The 21,967-nt window shown below is 43.4% G+C and overlaps 1 protein-coding gene across 1 annotated transcript; it reads left to right on the top strand.

Annotated features, from left to right (window-relative positions):
• The first annotated feature begins 885 nt into the window (after nucleotides 1-885).
• On the top strand, nucleotides 886-21,081 carry LOC120944003 (vomeronasal type-2 receptor 116-like). Its single transcript, XM_040357735.1, has 7 exons — nucleotides 886-1,038; nucleotides 2,412-3,215; nucleotides 5,202-5,277; nucleotides 7,665-7,780; nucleotides 12,241-12,453; nucleotides 17,727-17,850; nucleotides 20,066-21,081. Exons 1-7 carry the CDS (start codon nucleotides 886-888, stop codon nucleotides 20,968-20,970), a joined length of 2,391 nt encoding a protein of 796 aa, XP_040213669.1. The 3' UTR covers nucleotides 20,971-21,081.
• Nucleotides 21,082-21,967: the final 886 nt, after the last annotated feature.

Genomic DNA, 21,967 nt, shown 5'->3' with positions numbered 1-21,967 from the left:
CTAGCGGACAGGTTTCCAGCGGACAAACGTTTCTTAGCATGCTAAGAAACTTGTCCGGTGGAAACCTGTCCGTCGGACATGTCCGCTGGTTAGTACGTCTAACCAGCGGACCGAAATCCCGCGCATGCGTCTAATTGATTCGACGCATGCGTGGAAGCAGTGTACTTCCGTGTTAGAGAACGTTGTTGTCGTATACGTCACCGCGTTCTATGTCCGCGGGGATTTTGGTCTGATGGTGTGTACACACATCAGACCAAAACCTCCCAGCAGACATGTCCGATGAAAACGGTCCGCGGACCGTTTTTTTATCGGACATGTCTGGTCGTGTGTACAAGGCCTTAGTCATGGAGATAGTATGTGTGAGGAGTTTATTTTAGTTATGTTGTCTTTGGACTAAGGCAAGATAGTGAGCGGTTGAGGTGATTTATAGGTTGAATACATGCTACGTCATTACAAGTTGATGAATTGTATTTCAACATATGTGTACGACTGAAACTTGTTGGTATTGTATTGCTTTATTATATGTTATTTTATTTTTTTTATTTTTTTTATTTCTTGTTGTATTTGCCATTTGGAGGTTGTTCTCCGATCCGATTTAAAAAAAAAATCCCTAGAGAGCCAACACACAGATATCTCCCATGTACTGCAGAGGTTGAGAGATAATAACCTGTATTGTAAGTTGGAAAAGTGCGAGTTCCCTCGTCAACAGGTTACATTTCTGGGTTATGCTATTTCTACTGCCGGTTTTTCAATGGATCCTGAGAAACTATCTGCAGTTCTACAGTGGCCGTAGGTCTCTGTCCACTACAACGTTTTCTTGGCTTTGCCAATTATTATTGGAAATTCATTCGTAATTTATCTTCTCTGGTTAAACCCCTGACTGATATGACCAGGAAGGACGACAACCCAAACAATTGGTCTCCGGATTCCATTAAAGCCTTTGAGTCTCTCAAGTTTGCCTTTGTTTCAGCTCCTGTTATGGCACATCTAGATCCTACATTACCCTTTATACTTGAGGTTGATGCGTCTGAGACTGGAGTACAAAACAGATTATAGCGCACACATTCAAAAATGACATTTATCCTGCAAGGCTAGTTAAAAACACCTGAACATATTTGAAAATAAAACGGGGTTTGGTCACACTATATGTCATATAGTGCTAATCCCATTTACTGCAACAAAGTGCCCCGAATTAGTGGGTCCTACCCTAGTAATAGAATGAAAGATCCAGTGTCTCAACCATGGGTGCCAAACTCCTCTGTGGGGGAGAAATGAAGGGATTCCTCCTATGCACTGTTGGCCACTAATAAGAGGTAATGAGGAGGGGGAGGGATACTCCAGCCCAAAAAAAAACCTGGTCAGGGTCACTACAATATACAAAAACATACTTGGGGGGCACACCCTAAAATGCATTTAGATTCAAGACCAACAAACACCTGAACATAGTAAAAAAAATATGCATTTTAGGGTGTGCCCCCAAGTATGTTTTTGTATATTGTAGTGACCCTGACCAGGTTATTTTGGGCTGGAGCACCCCTGGATATGGAATGAGATCTCTGTCACCTACCAGTGCTGCCCATCAGCACTATAAAAATGCAATAAAACTATCCCCTATTTTGTTAACGCTATAAATTTTGCTTAAACCAACCGATAAACGCTCATTGCGCTTTTTTTTACCAACAATAGGTAGAAGAATACGTATCGGCCTAAACTGAGGGGAAAAAAATGTTTTTATATATTTTTGGGGGATATTTTTTATAGCAAAAAGAAAAAAATATTGAATTTTTTTTCAAAATTGTCGCTCTATTTTTGTTTATAGCGCAAAAAAAAAAATTGTAGAGGTGATCAAATACCACCAAAAGAAAGCACTATTTGTGGGAAAAAAAGGACGCCAATTTTGTTTGGGAGCCACGTCGCATGACCGCGCAATTGTCAGTTAAAGCTACGCAGTGCCGAATCGCAAAAATTGGCTGGGTCCTTTAGCTGCCTAAAGATCCGGGGTCTTAAGTGGTTAAATACCACCAAAATAAATCTCTATTTGTGTAGAAAAAAAATAATACAAATTTTGTTTGGGTATCGTGTTGCATGACCACGCAATTTCTGAAAGCTGGAAATTGGTCTGGTCAGGAAGGGGATAAAAGTGCCCAGTAAGCAAGAGGTTAAACATGTGTTCCAGTGGGATAGACTGCATTTAGTATCAGTTAATCTGAAAAAAGCAATACTCAGTAACATTGGAACTATACGATAAGCCATACGTGCCCCTCTACGGCACATAAAACGAGATTATCAAGAAGCTATGAAAAATAAAGTTTTCAGTTGGGCAAAGCGAGCTCCTGCTTTAGTTTTTTAAATGTCCTGTATAGTTAATACTGAAATATTATTATAACAAAATTCTCCTATTCTCTCTTTAGATCAGCTATGGAGCACCACATACTGCACTGACCAACAGACGACTCTACCCATCCTTCTTCCATACCCTGCCCAGTGATCACATTCAGTTCCTGGCAGTTGTTAAGCTACTCAAACACTTTGGCTGGACATGGATTGGTGTCATTGCGTCCGATGATGATTATGGAGATAGTCAGTCTCAGGAGTTGATATTGAGTGCTGCCAGCCATGATATCTGCATTGAGTTTATTATTAAAATACCAACTCATCTAGATGACAGAAATGTTATTTATAAGAAAAAAGAGATTCTAAATAATTCATCCTCTCAAGTTATTGTACTTTGTGGGAAATCTTCATATTTCATTAAGTACTTTATAGAAGTGGAATGCAAAGCCCAGAGTAAGACATTTATTGTTCCAGCAACATGGACTTTGCACAGGTTTTTTCAACCCCATAAAACACCATACCATGGAAGCCTATTATTTAAACCACCTAAAAAAAGTATACCACGTTTAAAGGAACACTTGAAAAATGTTACCTCTGCCGATTGTACTAAAGACTTTTTACTAGAACAAATTTTAACAGACTACTACCATTGCTTAACATCAAATTCATATTTCAATAGACGATATGAAAAAACATATAAAGTTAAACTTCATAAATGCAATGCTATTCCTGACTTCGAGAAATACATTTTAGATTTTGGAACCACATATCATGTGTATAAAGCTGTCTATGCCTTGGCACAGTCTTTGCACAATATAGATTTCTATTTGTCCAGAAATGCCAGAGGCACCTTCATGAAAAATCAGAAGCTTATGAAAGAGGTACTGTAATTTGTTTATTACAGTCTTGTACACACAACTACTTCTATGTACTCTATCTCACAAGAGTAAGTACTGTACACCCCTCACATTTTTGTAAATATTTTATTATATCTTTTCATGTGACAACACTGAAGAATTGACACTTTGCTACAATATAAAGTAGTGAGTGTACAGCTTGTATAACAGTGTAAATTTGCTGCTCCCTCAAAATAACTCAACACACAGGGCCAGATCCACATACATTTAGATCGGCGCAGCGTATCAGAGATACACTACGCCGCCGTACCTTACCTGGCGTATATTCGAATCCTCAGCGAGTTTGCGCCATAAGTTACGGCGGCGTAGTGTATTTCTGGCGGCAGATTTCAATTTGGGCGGGTTGGGGGCGGGTTTCATTTAAATGAAGCGCGTCCCCGCGCCAAATGAACTGCGCATGCGTCGTCCCGAAATTTCCCGCCGTGCATTGCGCTAAATGACGTCGCTAGGACGTCATTTTTTTAACTTAGACGTGAGTTACGTCCATCCCTATTCACGGACGACTTACGCAAAAAATAAAAAAAAATCAAATTTAGAAGCGGGAACGACGGCCATACTTAACATGGGAAGTCTATGTATACGCCGAAAAATACCAGCTTTAACTATACGCCGGAAAAAGCCGACTACAGACGACGTTAGAAAATGCAACGGCCGCGAAGACGTTCGTGGATCGTCGTAATTCGCTAATTTGCATACCCCACGCGGAAAATGCCACCCAGCGGACGCCGAAGTATTGCATCTTAGATCCGAAGGCGTATGAAGACGTACACCTGTCGGATCTAACCCAGAAGCCGTCGTATCTTGTTTTGAGGATTCAAAACAACGATACGACGTGGGAAATTTGAAAGTACGCCGGCGTATCAGTAGATACGCTGGCGTACTTGCTCTGTGGATCTGGCCCATAGCCATTAAACTTCTAAACCGCTGGCAACATAAGTGAGTACACCCCTAAGTGAAAATTTCCAAATTGGGCCCAAAGTGTCAATATTTTGTGTGGCCACCATTATTTTCCAGCACTGCCTTAACCCTCTTGGGCATGGAGTTCACCAGAGCTTCACAGGTTGCCACTGGAATCCTCTTCCACTCCTCCATGATGACATCACAGACCTGGTGGATGTTAGAGACCTTGCGCTCCTCCACCTTCCTTTTGAGGATGCCCCACAGATGCTCAATAGGGTTTAGGTCTGGAGACATGCTTGGCCAGTCCACCACCTTTACCCTCAGCTACTTCAGCAAGGCAGTGGTCATCTTGCAGGTGTGTTTGGGGTCGTTATCATGTTGGAATACTGCCCTGCAGCCCATTTTCCAAAGGGAGGGGATCATGCTCTGCTTCAGTATGTCACAGTACGTGCTGACATTCATGGTTCCCTCATGCAGCCCCAGACCATGACACTTCCACCACCATGCTTGACTGTATAAGCAAGACACACTTGTCTTTGTATTCCTACACCATCTTTTTTTTTAATATCTGTTTATTGAATTAAATAATGACATACAGAATAAACACTTGCTAAAAAGATATTTCCCGAAGACACACAGGGGCGGTAAACTATTTTAAGAAGTACAAGAGAGGGGGAGATTATGTAGATAAAGCATAAAGCAGTGAGAATAGAGAAAAGAGGAGGGGAGGTGAGGGGAAGGGTGAAGAATGGAAGAGGATTAAGAGGAAAGGGAGGGGAAGTAAGGAGCTGGCATTCGATGGAGTGTGCAATCAGACATTAGTAAAGAGTAATGGTACTATGCATGTCAAAGTATAAAAAGTATAAACAAGAAATTGGGTAATTAAAGAGTAGAAGTTGGCTGTGTGTCTGCAGGGGACGTGAGCAGGATGTCCTTATACCATGAAGTATTTTTGAATTCAGACCATTGGGCCCATGTTGCGGTGTGTTATCATTAGCTATGAGAGTGAGTTTGTCCATTAAACAGATGTCTTCCACTTTCTGTATCCAGCTCCTCGGTGAAAGGGGCTGTAGGCTGGCCCCACATGGCTGGAATGAGAGCCTTGGCAGCGTTCAGAAGATGAGGAGTGAGTGAGCCTTTATAAGAGCCGATGGTAGCTGTGGTGTTATGAAGAAGTATTGTCCAAGGGTTTGAAGGGAGAGGAAAACCCACTATACGATTTATGAGGTTGAGAATATCAGATCAGAAGGGTTGAATCTGAGACATAGTGGATCAGTGATAGAGAACGTAAGGAGTTATCCCTAGCCTCTCTATTGGGGATGAAACCAGTTTGGTCTGCTGTGATCCATTTAGGCAGAAGGGGGAGGAGTCTGGTGGCCATAACTTTGGCAAGGAGTTTGGTATCGAAATTTAGAAGGTATATGGGGCAGTAGGTGCCGCAGAGAGTGGGATCTTTACCCGGCTTAGGGATGATGGTGATATGGACAGCTAAGGATTCGGGTCAGATTGCTGTGCTCTTAGAGATAGAATTAGCATACACCATTAACCGGGGTAATAGAATGTCGCTAAATGTCTTGTATTATAAAGCAGTATAGCCATCAGGGCCAGAAGCTTTACCTGATGGGGAAGATTTCAAAGCCATTTGGAATTTTTCTACCGAGAAGTCTACCGAGAAGTCTGTTTCCAACTCCCTGAGGGTTTTACGTGGCAGCTTGGGGACATTCATTTATTTTAGGTAGGAAGAGATGCGTTTGCGTTTTTCAGATGCGAGGGAGTGCGAGGGAGGCTAGAGTACCTTTAACATTATAGAGATTAACATAAAATTCTCTGAACGCTTTTGCTATTTGAGGGGAGGCGTGGACCATTTCGCCCAAGGGGAGCTTGACCTTAGATATAAAAGAGGGGGAGATTACTTTGCCTGTATAGATCGTGCGAGTTGTCTACCAAGTTTATCGCCCCATTCATACAGTTTTTGCAAGAATATTTGGCACTTCCTTTTGGTTTGTGTGTCAAGAAGGGCTTTCAATTGTTCCCTCTTTTGCATTAGAGCCCCCAAGTGAGCCTTTTGTAGAGACAATTTATGTTTCTTATCAAGATCAGCAACCTGTTGAATAAAGTTTTTAAGTTGTTGACCCTGTTCTCCTCGCACCAAGTTCAATAAATCGTCCTCTCATTGTTTCCTTATGAGCCTCCCATAACAGTGAGGGGGCAGTTTCTGAGGTCCCGTTCTCCAAAAAGTATTGTTTCAGGGAAGTAGCGAGAAGGGAGACATCCACCGAATTAGAGAGAAGGGAGTCATTAAGCTTCCAATTATTGGTGCAAGTAGATAGGGAGGGGATGGTCAAACGAATACAGACCGGTGCGTGATCCGAGATTGATGCCGAGCCAATTGAGGCTGAATATAAAAGAGGGAGGTAAAAGTGATCTATGAAAATGTTGTCAATTCTAGAAAATGAATGATGTGTCTTTGAGTATAGGGAGTAATCCTTATCCTTAGGGTATAATATTCTCCATGCATCAATTAATTGATGATCATGGAGTCTCTTCCTGTTGTAGGATAACCGTTTAAACTGGATGGTAAAGCGACCTTGTGAAGTGTCCATAGTGGGATCAAGTGTCATATTAATATACCCCAGCAAGGATCATGATTCCCTTAGCAAAGGCAGCCAGTTTTGTCAGAATTTGGGATAGAAAAGTGGGTTGGCTATGATTTGGGCTATACACGTTCGCTAGTGTGCATTGGGTGTTACCTATATGGTCTCTAAGAAAAAGATACAGACCATGATAATCTGTCATAATTTCTTCAAGTTGGAAAGACACACTCCATCTGAACCCAATGGCTTCTCCTTTGGCTTTATTAGTATCAGAAAGGCAATAATACCATTTTGGATACTGATTATAAATAGAGTCTGACAGGGGTGTTGTGTGTGAGGTGAGTTTCTTGGAGAAAAGCGATAGAACAAGCTGCGTGTTTTAATTCTCTCATTACTTGTTGGCATTTCATTGCATGGTTCAGACCCCTGACATTATATGAAATAATTTATAGTAGCCATTGAGAACTCGGCGTGAGTATTTTGAGCTTATAGAGCCATCTATACCAGTGAGAGTTTGGAGTGAGAGAAGAGGGGGGAGTTGAAAGAAAACGAAACATATAAGAAAAATAGATATACAGTAAAATAGACTTAAAACATTTAAGGCAACATCTGGGGACAGTATTAAGTCATGCGGCAAGCCACTGTGTTCCCCGTGGCAGAGGGGAGAACGAGCGAACCATGTAGCTCCTGACAGGGGTCAACAGCAGGATCAAAAGAGACGCTCACAATCTCCAATCCCATAAGGAGGGGGGCATAGAACAAAATGAGTAACCAACACATGTTCTGAGGGCTCTGGGCCCTGTCAATGCAAGGACAAAACTGTTAACATAATAACTGAAGGAAATAACCTCTGGCAGCGAGTAATAGGGAAAAAAAAGGTAAAATAGAATTTTTAACCAAAAACAATGTGACCGTATAGGAATAACAGGTGTCCAGCAACAGAACCCAATGGGATCTCCATGTTCAGTAGCTGGCAGTGATGCATTAAATGCCTCTAAAGTTCAAAATTATGGACAACTGCCGCTCCAAGAACAGGTAGGATGAAGTTAAGAGAGTTGCGTTAGAAAAGCATCTCACCCAAGTTTCTGAGAGGATCCTATGGTTGCAGTGTGCTTCTTTTTGGAGGGGGTTCTGCTCCACGTGGTGTCTAGGGATGCAGAAAATGTTGAGATCAGGTCTTGCCAGCCAGGAAGCTTCACCGGTGGCATACCTATGTCATGGAAGAAGGCAGGGAGGTCTTCCGGAAACCTCAGCTTGGAGGTGTGACCATTTTAGTGGCAATCAAACAGGAGGGGAATCACCTTCTATATGTGGCACCATCTGCTCTCAGCTGTTTGAGAAGCAGTTTTAGGGCTCTGCAACATTCCAATGTCTCTTTGGAGAGATCGGGGAATATGTTGATGACCGCGCCATTAAAGTCAATATTCGGACTGTCGTGTAATTTATTCATATCGGCATTCTTGTCCTCAAAGCAGTGCAGGCTGCAAATAACATCTCTGGGTTGATCTGCAAAGATATTACGTGGGCGTAGTGCACGGATTACACAATCAAATCGCAGAGGATCAGTTATCATTTTACCCAAGATAGTGTTCAGGATACCGCGGATGGTCGGTTCTAGGTCGCTATCTTTGGTTGTCTCTGGTAACCCTGGGATGCACAGATTGTTTCTGCGATTCCAGTTTTCTAAATCTTCCAACTTATACAAAGAGGCACGTTGTGCAAGTGCCAATCGGGTTACTGTGACCTGTAGTTGCTTAATGGCAGCTGTCTGTGAGTCTTATCTTTTCTCCTTCTCCTCCACCCTCTCTAGTAAATGAGACATGTCAGAGCGGACGACTGTTATCTCTTTCTTTAACTGTTTAAGGACCGCCGCGCGACTATTTACGTCTGCAGAATGGCAAGGCTGGGCACATGGGCATATAGGTACATCTCCTTTAGAATGCCCAGCCTGTCCTCTGTGACCGTGCCCGTGGGACCCGCGGACCTGATCGCCGCCGGTGTCCCGCGATCGGGTCACAGGAGCTGAAGAATGGGGAGAGGTGAGTGTAAACACACCTTCCCCGTTCTTCCTAGTGAGAGTTTTTACAGATCGTCTGTTCCCTGTTATAGGAAACGACGATCAATGACATCACAAGTCCAGCCACACCCCCTACAGTAAGAATCACTCCCTTAGGGCACACTTAACCCCTTAGCACCCCCTAATGGTTAACCCCTTCACTGCCGTTGTCATTTTCACAGTAATCAGTGCATTTTTATAGCACTTTTCACTGTAAAAATGACAATGGTCCCAAAAATGTGTCAAAAGTGTCCGATGTGTCCGCCATAATGTCGCAGTCACGAAAAAAATCGCTGATCGCCGTCATTAGTAGTAAAAAAAAATGGTATAAAAATGCCATTAAACTATCCCCTATTTTGTAAAGGCTATACATTTTGCGCAAACCAATCAATAGACGCTTATTGATTTTTTTTTACCAAAAATATGTAGAAGAATATGTATCGGCCTAAACTGAGCAAAAAAACAATTATACATTTTCTGGGGATATTTATTATAGCAAAAAGTATAGATTTTTTTTTAAATTGTCGCTCTATTTTTCTATATAGCGCAAAAATAAAAATCGTAGAGGTGATCAAATACCACCAAAAGAAAGCTCTATTCGTATGAAAAAAAGGACGCCAATTTTGTTTGGGAGCCACGTCGCACGACCGCGCAATTGTCAGTTAAAGCACGCAGTGCCGAATCGCGAAAAGGGGCCAGGTCCTTTACCTGCATATTGGTCTTAAGTGGTTAAAGCGGTCCTCCACCCTAAAGTGGAGTCCCGCTGATCGGAACCCTCCCCCCCTCCGGTGTCACATTTGACACCTTTCAGGGGGGAGGGGGGTGCAGATACCTGTCTAAAGACAGGTATTTGCACCCACTTCCGGCCACACGCTACGGGCAAAAGACGGGCATTCCGTCACATCCCGTCTTTCGCCCGTTGTGTGCTGGGAACACTCGGCTCCCAGCACACAGCGTGTGAGCCAATCGGCGGGCGCAGCGCGACTCGCGCATGCGCCGTAGGGAACCGGGCAGTGAAGCCGCAGCGCTTCACTTCCTGGTTCCCTCACCGTGGATGGAGGGGGGAGCAGCAGGGTGACGAGCGATCGCTCGTGCCCTGCTGCGATCGGCGCTGGACTCCAGGACAGGTAAGTGTCCTAATATTAAAAGTCAGCAGCTGCAGTATTTGTAGCTGCTGGCTTTTAATATTTTGTTCCCGTGGCACATCCGCTTTAAGGATTTTTCTAGGCTATGGAACATCCCTGCCATTTCCTTCTTTAGTTCTCTTACCAGGGAGGACATCTCTGAGCCTGCAGGAGAGCCTGGATCATCCATTAGTTCTGAGCAGTATATAGAGGCAGGGGAGCTCTCGCGTTGTGACGCCGCCTGCTCTGAAGGAGATTTGCAGGATCTTGAGGCTCTGGCCAGAGCGGGCCGCGTGCTGGGACTGTTTCACTCGGCTGCTAAGAAATGTTTTATGGAGCCAGAGGAGGTAGTGTGCGACCTATGGTCTGAGCACTGACAGGCTGACCCCCCACCCCATCAACTTGTGCATGCAATGCTGGCAGCACTCATACGTCTATTTCCCAAAGACAACCTCTGGATATGATGCTGAGCATGTGCACTCAACTTGCGAGGCCTGTTCTGAGTGGAACCTGTCCTGTCAAACTGCTGTATGGTCTTGACCATCATGCAACAGCTACATTTCAGGGACTTGGCAATCTTCTTATAGCCTAGGCCATCTTTATGTAGAGCAACAATTCTTTTTTTCAGATCCTCAGACAGTTCTTTGCCATGAGGTGTAATGTTGAACTTCCAGGGACCAGTATGAGAGAGTGAAAGCAATAACACCAAACTAAACACACCTACGAGTCACATGACACCGGGGAGGGAAAATAGCTAATTGGCCCCAATTGGACATTTTCCCTTAGGGGTGTACTCACTTTTGTTGCCAGCAGTTTAGACATTAATGGCTGTGTGTTGAGTTTCTTTTGAGGGGACAGGAAATTGAAACTGTTATACAAGCTGTACACTCACTACTTTACATTGTAGCAAAGTGTAATTTCTTCAGTGTTGTCACATGAAAAGATATAATATAAGATACGACTGGCATAAGTCTCTTACGCCGTCGTATCTTAGGGTGCATTCTCACGCTGGCCGCTAGGTGGCGCTCCCATAGTTTTCAGCGTAGAGTATGCAAATTACCTAGTTACGCCGATTCACAAACGTACGTGCGCGCCCAGCGGTAGATTTTTACATCGTTTGCGTAAGTCGTTTTCATCGTAACGTTGCTCCTGCTATTAGGAGGCGCAGCCAATGTTAAGTATGGACACTGTTCCCGATTCGAAGTTCGAATTTTTTACGTCATTTGCGTAAGTCGTTCGCGAATAGGGCTGGACGTAATTTATGTTCACGTCGAAACCAATACGTTGTTGCGCCGTACTTGGGAGCAATGCACACTGGGATATGTACACGCCCCCCCCTTCCACATTTGAATTACGTGCGCTTAAGCCGGCCCCATTTACGCTAGGCCGCCGCAACTTACGGAGCAAGTGCTTTGTGAATACTGCACTTGCTCCTGTAAGTTGCGTCGGCGTAGCATAAATACAATACGCTGCGCCGCCGTAACTAGGCACGCAGCTACGTGAATCTACCCCAATATATACTGCTGGAGTGACAAATCTATTGTGTTATTATTTATGGTATTGAGGTCTGAACATGCACTACAGACCAGTGTTCATTTCAATTTAGCTTTAGTCAAATGCCACGTACAGACGATCGGAAATTCCGACAACAAAACTGTGGATTTTTTTCCGACGGATGTTGGCTCAAACTTGTCTTGCATACACACGGTCACACAAATGTTGGAAATTCCGAATGCCAAGAACGCGGTGACGTACAAGACATACAGTACATCGGCACTATTAAAGGGAAGGTGTTAGTAGAAGTTTTGTGAGAGACGATTCGCACTTTTCAGCCTTGTGCTTTTCAGTCTGTAACAGCGTGACGAGTGTGCTATCTCCATTAGGAACTCTAGTTTTACCAGACCGAGTGCTTCCGTCTCGTACTTGATTCAGAGCATGCTTGGAATTTTGTGCATCAGAATTGTCCACACACAATCGGAATTTACGAGAAACTATTTTGTTGTCGAAAAATTTGAGAACAAGCTCTCAAATTTTTGTTGTCGGATACTCCGACAGCAAATGTCCGATGGAGCTTACAAATGTGGGAATTTCCAACAAAAAGTTCCCTTTTCCGACCGTGTGTACGCGGCATTAGTCTTTTAGTTTTAGTCCTATTTTAGTCTTTTGACTAAAATGCCACTTTAATTTTAGTCGTATTTTAGTCATCTAAATTGTTTTAGTTTAAGTCGTATTTTAGTCGAATAAAATGATTTAGTCAAAGAAAAACTGGGTATTGTCTTGGTATTGTCTTGTTCAATTTTTTTTTTTTCTTTTAGTTTTTAAGAAGAGTACATTTACAAGATCCCACTGGAGAAGAAGTATATTTTAATGAGAGAGGAGATATGTGCACAGTGTATCATGTTAACAGTTTTGGAATACATTTTGATTCTACACTTGTATTTGTACATATTGGAAGCTACAATACATCGTCTCCTGATGGAGAGGAACTTGTGTTCGATGAATTACCACCAACATGGAAACATGGTGAGGTTTGTGTTTTCACTTGACTACTAATTCCTACATGTGTTAAGCAGTGTAGGAGCTTACTGCTAATTCTCTTCAACATTCCTATTGACCTATCACCAATATGGGCTGCATTATTGGGCAAAAAGAATGTGCAGGAGGTAGGAAGTAGGGTGACCACGTGTCCCGGATTGCCCGGGATAGTCCCGCATTTTGCAGGTCTGTCCCGGGTACCTTTATTCCAGGACAAAACAGTGTCCCGGAATTAAACTGACACAGCCACCCCCTGAGCCAATCTGATGCACCTCAAAAAAAGGCCGCCACATCACCGCTTTACTCACTGGCAGTACTTCTCCTGGCTGGGAATGTCTGGAGGAGCACACTCCCCGCCCCCTGCTTGTGATTGGACAAATCATAAATCTCCCCTCTTGTGTCCAATCACTGTGATGTGATTCTTTGGAGCACAAGCTGATTTTTGGAAAGGAGGGTGTCCCCGAATGGTAGTTTGGAAATGTGGTCACCCTAGTAGGAAGGGATGGGCAAGCTTTAGTGCTTTGAGAAAGTATTGGAGTTTGGAGATGCACTCCCCATCCTTTGATTAGCGCACATTCTGTTATGTCATGTTTGTTATTTTTAACAAAAAAACAAGACTTTAGTATCACTTTAAGTGATATGTTTACTTCATCCACTTCAGTACCAGACAATTTTATCCCCAATTTTCTGATCTCAGCGCTGCGACACTTTGAATGAATGCCAATTACTCAGTCAAGTAGGGGGTCCCCTTTGTTAAAGGGGTCTTCCAGATTCTGATAAGCCCCGCGCCCGCAGACCCCCACAACCACCGGGCAAGGGTTGTGGGGATGAGGCCCTTGTCCCCATCAACATGGGGACATCCTCCCCATGTTGAGGGCATGTGGCCTGGTACGGTTCAGGAGAGGCTGGGGGCCGCACTCTGTCCCCCCCCTCTTTTCTGCGGCCGGCCAGGTTAACGTGCTCGGATAAGGGGTCTGGTGTGAATTTTTGGGGGAACTCCACACCATTTTTTTTTTTAATTTGGGGTGGAGTTCCCCTTAAAATCCACACCAGACCTGAAGGGTCTGGAATGGATATTTGGGGGGAACCCCACGTAATTTTTTTTTAAATTGACGGCGGGGTTCCCCTTAATATCCATTCCAGACCTGAAGGGCTATTTTTTTTTTATGATTGGTTTTGCTCTGAATTGCCAGAGTCGACAATTCATTATAGCCGCAAAGCCGGTTTTAAAATACTTTTTTTCCTTTCAGAAATGACACTTTGTGCAGGGACAGTTCTAAGTACTGGAAACATGCGCTATTTCACATGCTAACTTTACACCCCCCCCCAGGTACGAAATTTAAAGTAATATTTCACTTTTATTGTTTCACTTTTAGCATTATTAGGCTTCATTTCCACTGGCGTTTTTACAGCCACTTTTCTGAGCGTTTTTTACAGCTTAAAAACGCCTGTCCATGTTATTCTATGGCATCATGCCCACATAGACGTTTTTGAGCTGCAAATGGCATAGGCGTTTTTGAGCTGTAAAAAAAACGCAGGACCAGGGCGTTCTGAAGCTCCAGAGTAGAGCTGTAAAAACGGCAGACGTTAAAAAACGCTCAAAAACGCTCAAAAACGTGCAAAAACGCGCAAAAACGCTCAAAAACGCGACCGCGGCATTTTTAAAGCTGCAGCTCACAAAAATTTTTTTTTTTTTTTACAAAATAAACATGGACAGGCGTTTTTAAGCTGTAAAAAAGCCTAACAACAGTGGCTGTAAAAACGCCAGTGGAAATGAAGCCTTAAATTCACTGCTCCCGAAAAAACCCTATTCGACAGACACCAAAAGCCTTCAATGACAGATTCGACATAGAGAGAAAAGATTTGACATAGAGAGACATGAAGAGTCGACATTTTTTTTTTTTTAAAGATTCTACCGAATCTTTTTTAGGACATTCGACAGACACCATGGGCCAGATTCACAGATGAAATACACCGGCGTATCTACTGATACACCAGCGTATTTTCAAATTTCCCGCGTCGTATCTTTAGTTTGAATCCTCAAACCAAGATACGATGGCATTTGGGTAAGATCCGACAGGTGTACGGCTTCGTACGCCTTCGGATCTTAGGATGCAATACTTCGGCGCCCGCTGGGTGGAGTTCGCGTCGTTTTCCCGCGTTTTTCGGGTATGCTAATTAGCTGTTTACGGCGATCCACGAAGGTACGCACGGTCGTCGCATTTTCTTACGTCGTCGCTAGTCGGCTTTTTCCGGCGTAAAGTTACGGATGCTATTTCAATGGCTTATATTTAGACCAGCCATGTTAAAGTATGGCCGCCGTTCCCGCGTCGAATTTTGAATTTTTTATTTTTTGCGTAAGTCGTCCGGGAATAGGAAAGGACGTAACGCAAGTCGGTGCGACGTCATTTCGCGCAAAGCACGGCGGGAAATTACAAAACAGAGCATGCGCAGTACGTTCGGCGCGGGAATGCGCCTAATTTAAATGATACACGCCCCATTTGAATTAGGCGGGCTTGCGCCGGACAGATTTACGCTACGCCGCCGCAAGTTTACAGGCAAGTGCTTTGTGAATCAAGCACTTGCGCTGAAAACTTGGGGCGGTGTAACGTAAATGGGATACGTTACCCCGCCAGATTTCTACATGAATCTGGCCCCATAAGCCTTCAATGACAGATTCGACCTTAATTTCGATTTTCGGACTAATGGATTTTTTTAACGAAAAACGAAATAAATAAAAACAAATTTCGGGAGTAACTAAATAAATTAATTTTTTGGACGAAAACGAAATTACGAAACAAAATATTTCAGTGTGCACATGTCTAGTATTTTCATTATGAAGCTAAGATCAAGAACACAGGAACATGACCTCAAACTAGCAGGAGGAAAGTTCAAAACTAATCATAGAAAGTTTAATTTTACTTAAAGAGTAGTTGATGCTTGGAATAGACGTCCAACAGACGTAGTGAGTCAGTCAATATCAAGTAGATTCAGACATACTTGGGACCAACATTGATCTATTACAGGGGTGTCAAGCTCAATTTTCTCACAGTCTGATTGCTGAGATAGAGGTTTGGCAGAGACATGCTAATCTGCGGCTGCACAGAGAGTTATCTGGTGGAGGAGTTATGTCCTCTTCTCTGCTGACTCGTTGTTGTTTTTTTCTGCCAGCTCTCCTCTATGTTTCTATTCAATGCTTTATAAATTCCCCCCTTGAGTTTTACAAATGAGGCCTCGTACACGATCGTTTTCCTTGACAAAATCCATCAAGAAAGATGCTGGCAGAGCTTTTTTGCCGAGGAAAACGGTCGTGTGTATGTTTTTCGTCGAGAAAACTGTTGTGGATCTTGACGAGAAAAAAAGAGAACGGCCCCCCGGGAGGGGAGAACGATGTTAGTTCTAGCCACATTACAGGGCACTAGACCATAGCCATGTATGGGATACATCGGAGGCAAAGTGGGAACATAGGACGTTGTATATTGTCTATACGTGCCTGGCTGTATTACGGTGCTACCTGTTCTGTCCCTGATTGAATAGCAGTGTAATACCGTGTTTCCCCGAAAATAAGACCTACCCCGATAATAAGACCTAGTTTGACGTGGTTGTCTCCTCCTCTTCTCCTGCTTGTCAGCGGGAGATCTCGACCCCCCCTCCCTCTGCAATGCTCGACTTGCGGAAGATTGTACAGGTGGGCTATGGAAGCCCAGAACGGCACTCTCTCCTCCTTCTCCTCCTGCCTGTCAGTTGGGGATGTCCGCCCCCCTCCCTCTGCAATACTCGGCTTGCGGAAGTTTGTACGGTACAGGCGGGCTATGGAAGCCCAGAACGGCACTCTCTCCTCCTTCTCCTCCAGCCTGTCAGTGGGGGATGTCCGCCCCCCTCCCTCTGCAATGCTCGGCTTGAGGAAGATTGTACAGGCGGGCTATGGAAGCCCAAAACGGCACTCTCTCCTTCTTCTCCTGCCTGTCAGTGGGGGATGTCCACCCCCCTCCCCCTGCAATGCTCGGCAGAGAGCTCAAACTGGCTATCGAAAGCCCAGAGCGGCACTCAGATCTCCTTCTCCTGTCAGTGGGGGATGTCGGCCCCCCTCCCTCTGCAAAGTTTGGCTCGTGGAAGAGAACTCAGGCAGGCTATGGAAGCCAGGAGCAGCGCTATAATAAGGTACCTGACACAATACATTTTGAGATTCTGAGTGCCGCTCTGGGCTTTCGAGCCAGTTTGAGCTCTCCGCAGAGCATTGCAGGGGGAGGGGGGTGGACATCCCCCACTGACAGGCAGGAGAAGAAGGAGAGAGTGCCGTTTTGGGCTTCCATAGCCCGCCTGTACAATATTCCTCAAGCCGAGCATTGCAGAGGGAGGGGGCGGACATCCCCCACTGACAGGCTGGAGGAGAAGGAGGAGAGAGTGCCGTTCTGGGCTTCCATAGCCCGCCTGTACCGTACAAACTTCCGCAAGCCGAGTATTGCAGAGGGAGGGGGGCGGACATCCCCCACTGACAGGCAGGAGGAGAAGGAGGAGAGAGTGCCGTTCTGGGCTTCCATAGCCCACCTGTACAATCTTCTGCAAGTCGAGCATTGCAGAGGGAGGGGGGGTCGAGATCTCCCGCTGACAAGCAGGAGAAAAGGAGGAGACAACCACGTCAAACTAGGTCTTATTTTCGGGGTAGGGCTTATATTGCAGCCCTCCCTGAAAATCCTGCTAGGTCTTATTATTGGGGTAGGTCTTATTTTCGGGGAAACACGGTATATATGAACCAGTATTTTTCTTGTGATGCCTTGATTGTTACTGTTACTGTTGCGGCCCATGTGGGCCTCTTCCTAACAAAAATAAACAATTAAAAAAAAGAGAACGGGGCAGATCCTCAAAGAAATTACGCGGCGTATATCTTGATACGCCGCGTAATTTCGAATTTTGCGCGTCGTATCTTTGTTTTGGTATCCACAAAACAAGATACAACAGCATCTGTGTTAGATCCGACAGGCGTACGTCTTCGTACGCCGTCGGATCTTAGATGCAATTTTTCAGCGTTTCGGCGTCCGCCTTCATTGCTTCAGCCAATCAAGGCTTAAAATGCAGTGTGCGGAGCCGAGTGCATTGTGGGGCGTTCGGCGGACCAAACAAATGGTCGAATGCCCTGCCAATTCAGGTTTTCGCCGAACAGGCGAACAGCCAATGTGTGGGCTGCACATTTGCTCAGCTGGAACTGTTTGCTCAACATTACTTACAAAGTTTTCTTATGTTTTTTCTTAAAATGATTGTCTTCTAGATTCCAGTGTCTATGTGCTCTGACGACTGTCCTCTGGGTTTCAGAAGAGTGATGAAAAGGGGGATACATCGCTGTTGCTTTGAGTGTATTCAGTGTCCAGAGGGGGAGATATCTAATGACACAGGTGAAAAAAAGGGCCCGCTTATTTGGTCCCATGTTTTTTTAGCCAATAAGTGCCTTAGGAGGCAGACACACAGTCTAAAGGTGGATAAACACATTTTCTGTAGATTTACCAAAACCATATAATATGAGGTTAACCCTTAAGAATTTCAATTTGTATGCAATCAGGCAGGCCATTGCACTACATGGTTTTGGTTAATCTAAAGGAAATCTGACAACAAAAGTTGTATAGTGTGTATGAGGTCTAAGTCTGTACTCACAAATGTCTCTAGATAGTTGGATGCCTCCTTCTAATATCAGACATTTCTCCCACAACCTTTTCAGACCAGACTCCAAAAGGAAATGTCTCATTCATTTCCCGAAAATTTCAATACAGTATTCCCCCTCCCTAGCACAGCTGGGACCTCGATGAGCAAATGAAAAAAAAAACCACAGCTGGACTACCCAGAAGGGGTGATCTTCTCCTCCTGGACAAGAATCCTTCTGCTCCAGGCCTAAAGATATTTATCCTCCCTCCCAGCCACTTACTGGGCATTATCCCCCATGGATTGGCTGGGACCACAGAGTAGACCAGAGTAGACCAGAGTAATCACAAGCAGCTCCACTGAGAACAGAGGAAGTAAGCCGCTAAATTTACTTAACCTAGCACCTGTCTAGGAGGGTGCTACATCTGTAATATTATCTTCTTCATTTCCTTAAAGTTGATCTCGAGGTTTCATATAACTTTAAATTGTTTGTTTGGACCAAGCTGGTCTAAATAAACAATTTACTTTAATTTCATTTGCAGAGGCTTTGAGTGTTGTATAAACTATATGGAGCCTTAGCTACAGTGGGATGAGCATTTTCCATCCTGCTTCAAGAACAAAACAGAGTCTGGCTGAGTGCTTCTCAGCCATTCACAGGAAGCTTTGTATTCTATAAATAAATACAAATCTTTCAGACTCTATTTTGCCCCTAACCTCTTCAGCCCCGGGAAAATGTTACCCCCTTCATGACCAGGCATTGTATGAATCATCAGGCAACTTATAAGGCAACTTCAAGTCGCCTCCAGGACAGGAGGCTTTCCAGTGGCCAATCAAACAACAATCAGCTCTGTGGGAGGGGGGAGGGAGGGGTTTGCCTGATAAATGTATGTTATCTTCCTGGAAAGTTGCTTCAATTAAGACAGTGATCCGACTTCTGAGGCAACTTCCATTGAAATCAATGGGTACAGGTTGCCTACAAGTCAGATTGAAGTAGTACAGGAACCTTTTCTGAAGTTGGAGCGACTTCATTAGTGTACATTAAGACGTCTCTCATTCACTTCCATTGATTTTCTCAACCGCACGATATGGGACGACTTGGGGAGACTTCAAGTCGGATCCCAGGTCGCCCCTGTGTGATCCGGCTCTTAGAGATTATTTTAAATGATTCTCAGAAAAAAATATATGCACTTCTGCTTGAGTATCATTTCTAAATATAGTGTGCACCTGTATTTAGATTTTTTATTTTATTTATTTTTTTCAAAATGCATGGTCTTATTTGAATTATTAACTTAGTGAAAAACGATTTTGTAGGAAAAAACATGTTGTAGCATTCTGATTACATCATGAGTATTCACAACTTTATTTCACCAAACCAAACTGACCGTCTCAGACTTAGGCATCATTTCCATGGACGTTTTTACAGCCAAATTTTTTAGCCTTTTTTACAGCTTAAAAATGCCTGTCCATGTTTATTTTTTTAATTTTATTTTTTTTGGAGCTGGAGCTCAAAAACGCAGCGGTAAAGTTTTTGAGCGTTATTGCGCGTTTTTGAGCATTTTTTAACGTCTGGCGTTTTTACAGCTCTAACGCTGGAGCTTCAGAACGCACTGGTCCTGGTTTTTTTTTGCAGCTTAAAAACGGCTCAGCCATCTACAGCTCAAAAACGTCACGGTGGGCATAAGGCCATAGATTAACATGGAGAGCCGCATGGCTACAATTAAGCCCATGTGCGTGAAATACGTCAGTAAGAAGTCCTTAGATGGGTTAATACCCATGATGTCATGACTGTGTAATCTTTCTGTAATCTATTAGAAGCAAGGATGACTCCCTTTCCATATGACATCTGACCTTTGGGAAATGGTGGAAACATAATCTTTTAAAAAATGGTGGGTCTTATCTTCCAACTGTTAGTAAACACTTTGTTTAAATAAAGATATTGTAATCATTTTTCACATTGTAGACTTTTTATTTTAGATAAAGCTTCATGTCAAAAGTGTTCAGAGGAGGAGTGGCCAAATGATAACAATCAGTGTGTACCAAAACTTGTTGAATTTCTGTCTTATGGAAATGACCCGGCTCCCCTCACAGTCTCAGTTATTTCTGTTTTCTTGTTTATTAAAACATCCGCTATTTTTTGTGTCTTTATTGTATTTCGAGAGACTCCAGTGGTCAGAGCTAATAATAAAAACTTGAGCTTCATTCTCCTGGTCTCCATCATGTTGAGCTTCCTCTGTGTGTTTTTGTTTTTGGGTCGGCCTGGACCTATCAGCTGCATGTTTCGTCAGACATCCTTTGGAATCATCTTTTCAGTGGCCGTATCTTCCATTCTCGCCAAAACTATTATGGTCTACATGGCCTTCAAGGCCACCAAACCTGGAAGTTTCTGGAGAAAATATATTGGAGTTAAATTACCCAACTGTTTGGTTTTTCTTTGTTCATTTATCCAGGTTTTAATCAGCATCATTTGGTTATTGACTGCCTGTCCATATCCAGAAACTAACACTGACCTATATGCTGATAAAATCATTATTCAATGTAATGAAGGATCTATGTTGGCATTTTCAATTCTCCTGGGTTACATGGGACTTCTAGCAGCTGTGAGTTTTTTTGTGGCTTTTCTGGCCAGAAATTTACCAGATAATTACAATGAGGCCAAATACATCACCTTCAGCATGCTGGTGTTCTGCAGTGTCTGGATCGCTTTTATCCCAGCCTATATGAGTGTTACAGGGAAGAACACTGTGCTTGTAGAGATATTTGCTATAATAGCTTCTAGTTTGGGAATTGTGGGTTGCATATTTATTCCCAAATGTTATATTATTCTGGTGAGACCAGATTTAAATTCAAAAGGTAAATTAGTAAAACAAACCAAAACCTAACAATAAATATTCTTATTGAATTTTTGTTTGCAATTACATTGAATTTGAATGGAAATCCACTTCATCATTCTCATTATGCATAGAATATGTGAGCAGCGTTTTCAGGATTGATTAGGCAGAAATGGTTCTACAAAAAATAGTTGTCACAAAGGTTTATTATTTGTTTATGCAATAAAATTACTAAAACCATTACTTTGCTTTCTTTATTTAACAGAAGATAAATACGCAATACTGAAAGTTACATTAACAAACCAATAAGATATCAAAAGCAATATATATTTATTGGAGACAATTGTATTTGAATCCAGTTAAAATGACATCATATACATTTTATGCATCATTTAAACAATTACAGGATGGCCTCCATTTGCTGAGACACGTTTTACTTGTCTCAAAATATTTCACTCTTACTGCAAATGATGAGTCCTTAAAGCAACACTAAAGGCAAAGTTATTTTTTTTTTTAAATAACAAACATGTCATACTTACCTCCACTGTGCAGCTAGTTTTGCACAGAGTGTCCCCTAACCCTGTCTTCTGGGGTCCCTCAGCGGCTGTCTCGGCTCCTCCTCGCAAAAGCTTCCCACCTTCATGCGAGCGAGCTCGCATGGTGGAAAGCTTTTGCGAGCGCGCTCCCGGCATAATAGCCGCCGACTGTATCACTCGGCCCCGCCCCCCAGAACGCTATGTCATCCGCTGTGATTGACAGCAGCACCAGCCAATGGCTGCGCTGCTATCAATCCGTCCAGCCTAGCCAATCAACGGCCAGGCTGGGAACCGAAGAGGATCACATGGACGCGCGCGGGAGTTTCGAGGGGTCAGGTAAGTAAAACGGGGGTTCGGGGGGGGGGGGGGCGGTACCGTCGGATGTTTTTTTACCTAATGCATAGGATGCATTAAGGTGAAAAAACATTTACCTTTACAACCCCTTTAATCCTGAGGTTGATATATATATATATATATATATATATATATATATATATATATATATATACATA

The sequence above is a fragment of the Rana temporaria genome, chromosome 1 (genome assembly GCF_905171775.1).
Source record: "Rana temporaria chromosome 1, aRanTem1.1, whole genome shotgun sequence".
NCBI lineage: Eukaryota > Metazoa > Chordata > Amphibia > Anura > Ranidae > Rana > Rana temporaria.
The sequence above is the reverse complement of the archived record's forward strand: the minus strand, read 5'-3'. Positions and strand labels throughout refer to the sequence as shown.

What these genes read in the sequence shown, in the direction of transcription:
- LOC120944003 (XM_040357735.1), top strand. Translation starts at nt 886, where the DNA reads ATGACCAGGAAGGACGACAACCCAAACAATTGGTCTCCGGATTCCATT. An exon ending in AACTGCCGCTCCAAGAACAG is followed by an intron (nt 7,781 to 12,240) that starts GTAGGATGAAGT and finishes TTTTTCTTTTAG; the next exon opens with TTTTTAAGAAGAGTACATTT. An exon ending in CAACATGGAAACATGGTGAG is followed by an intron (nt 12,454 to 17,726) that starts GTTTGTGTTTTC and finishes ATTGTCTTCTAG; the next exon opens with ATTCCAGTGTCTATGTGCTC.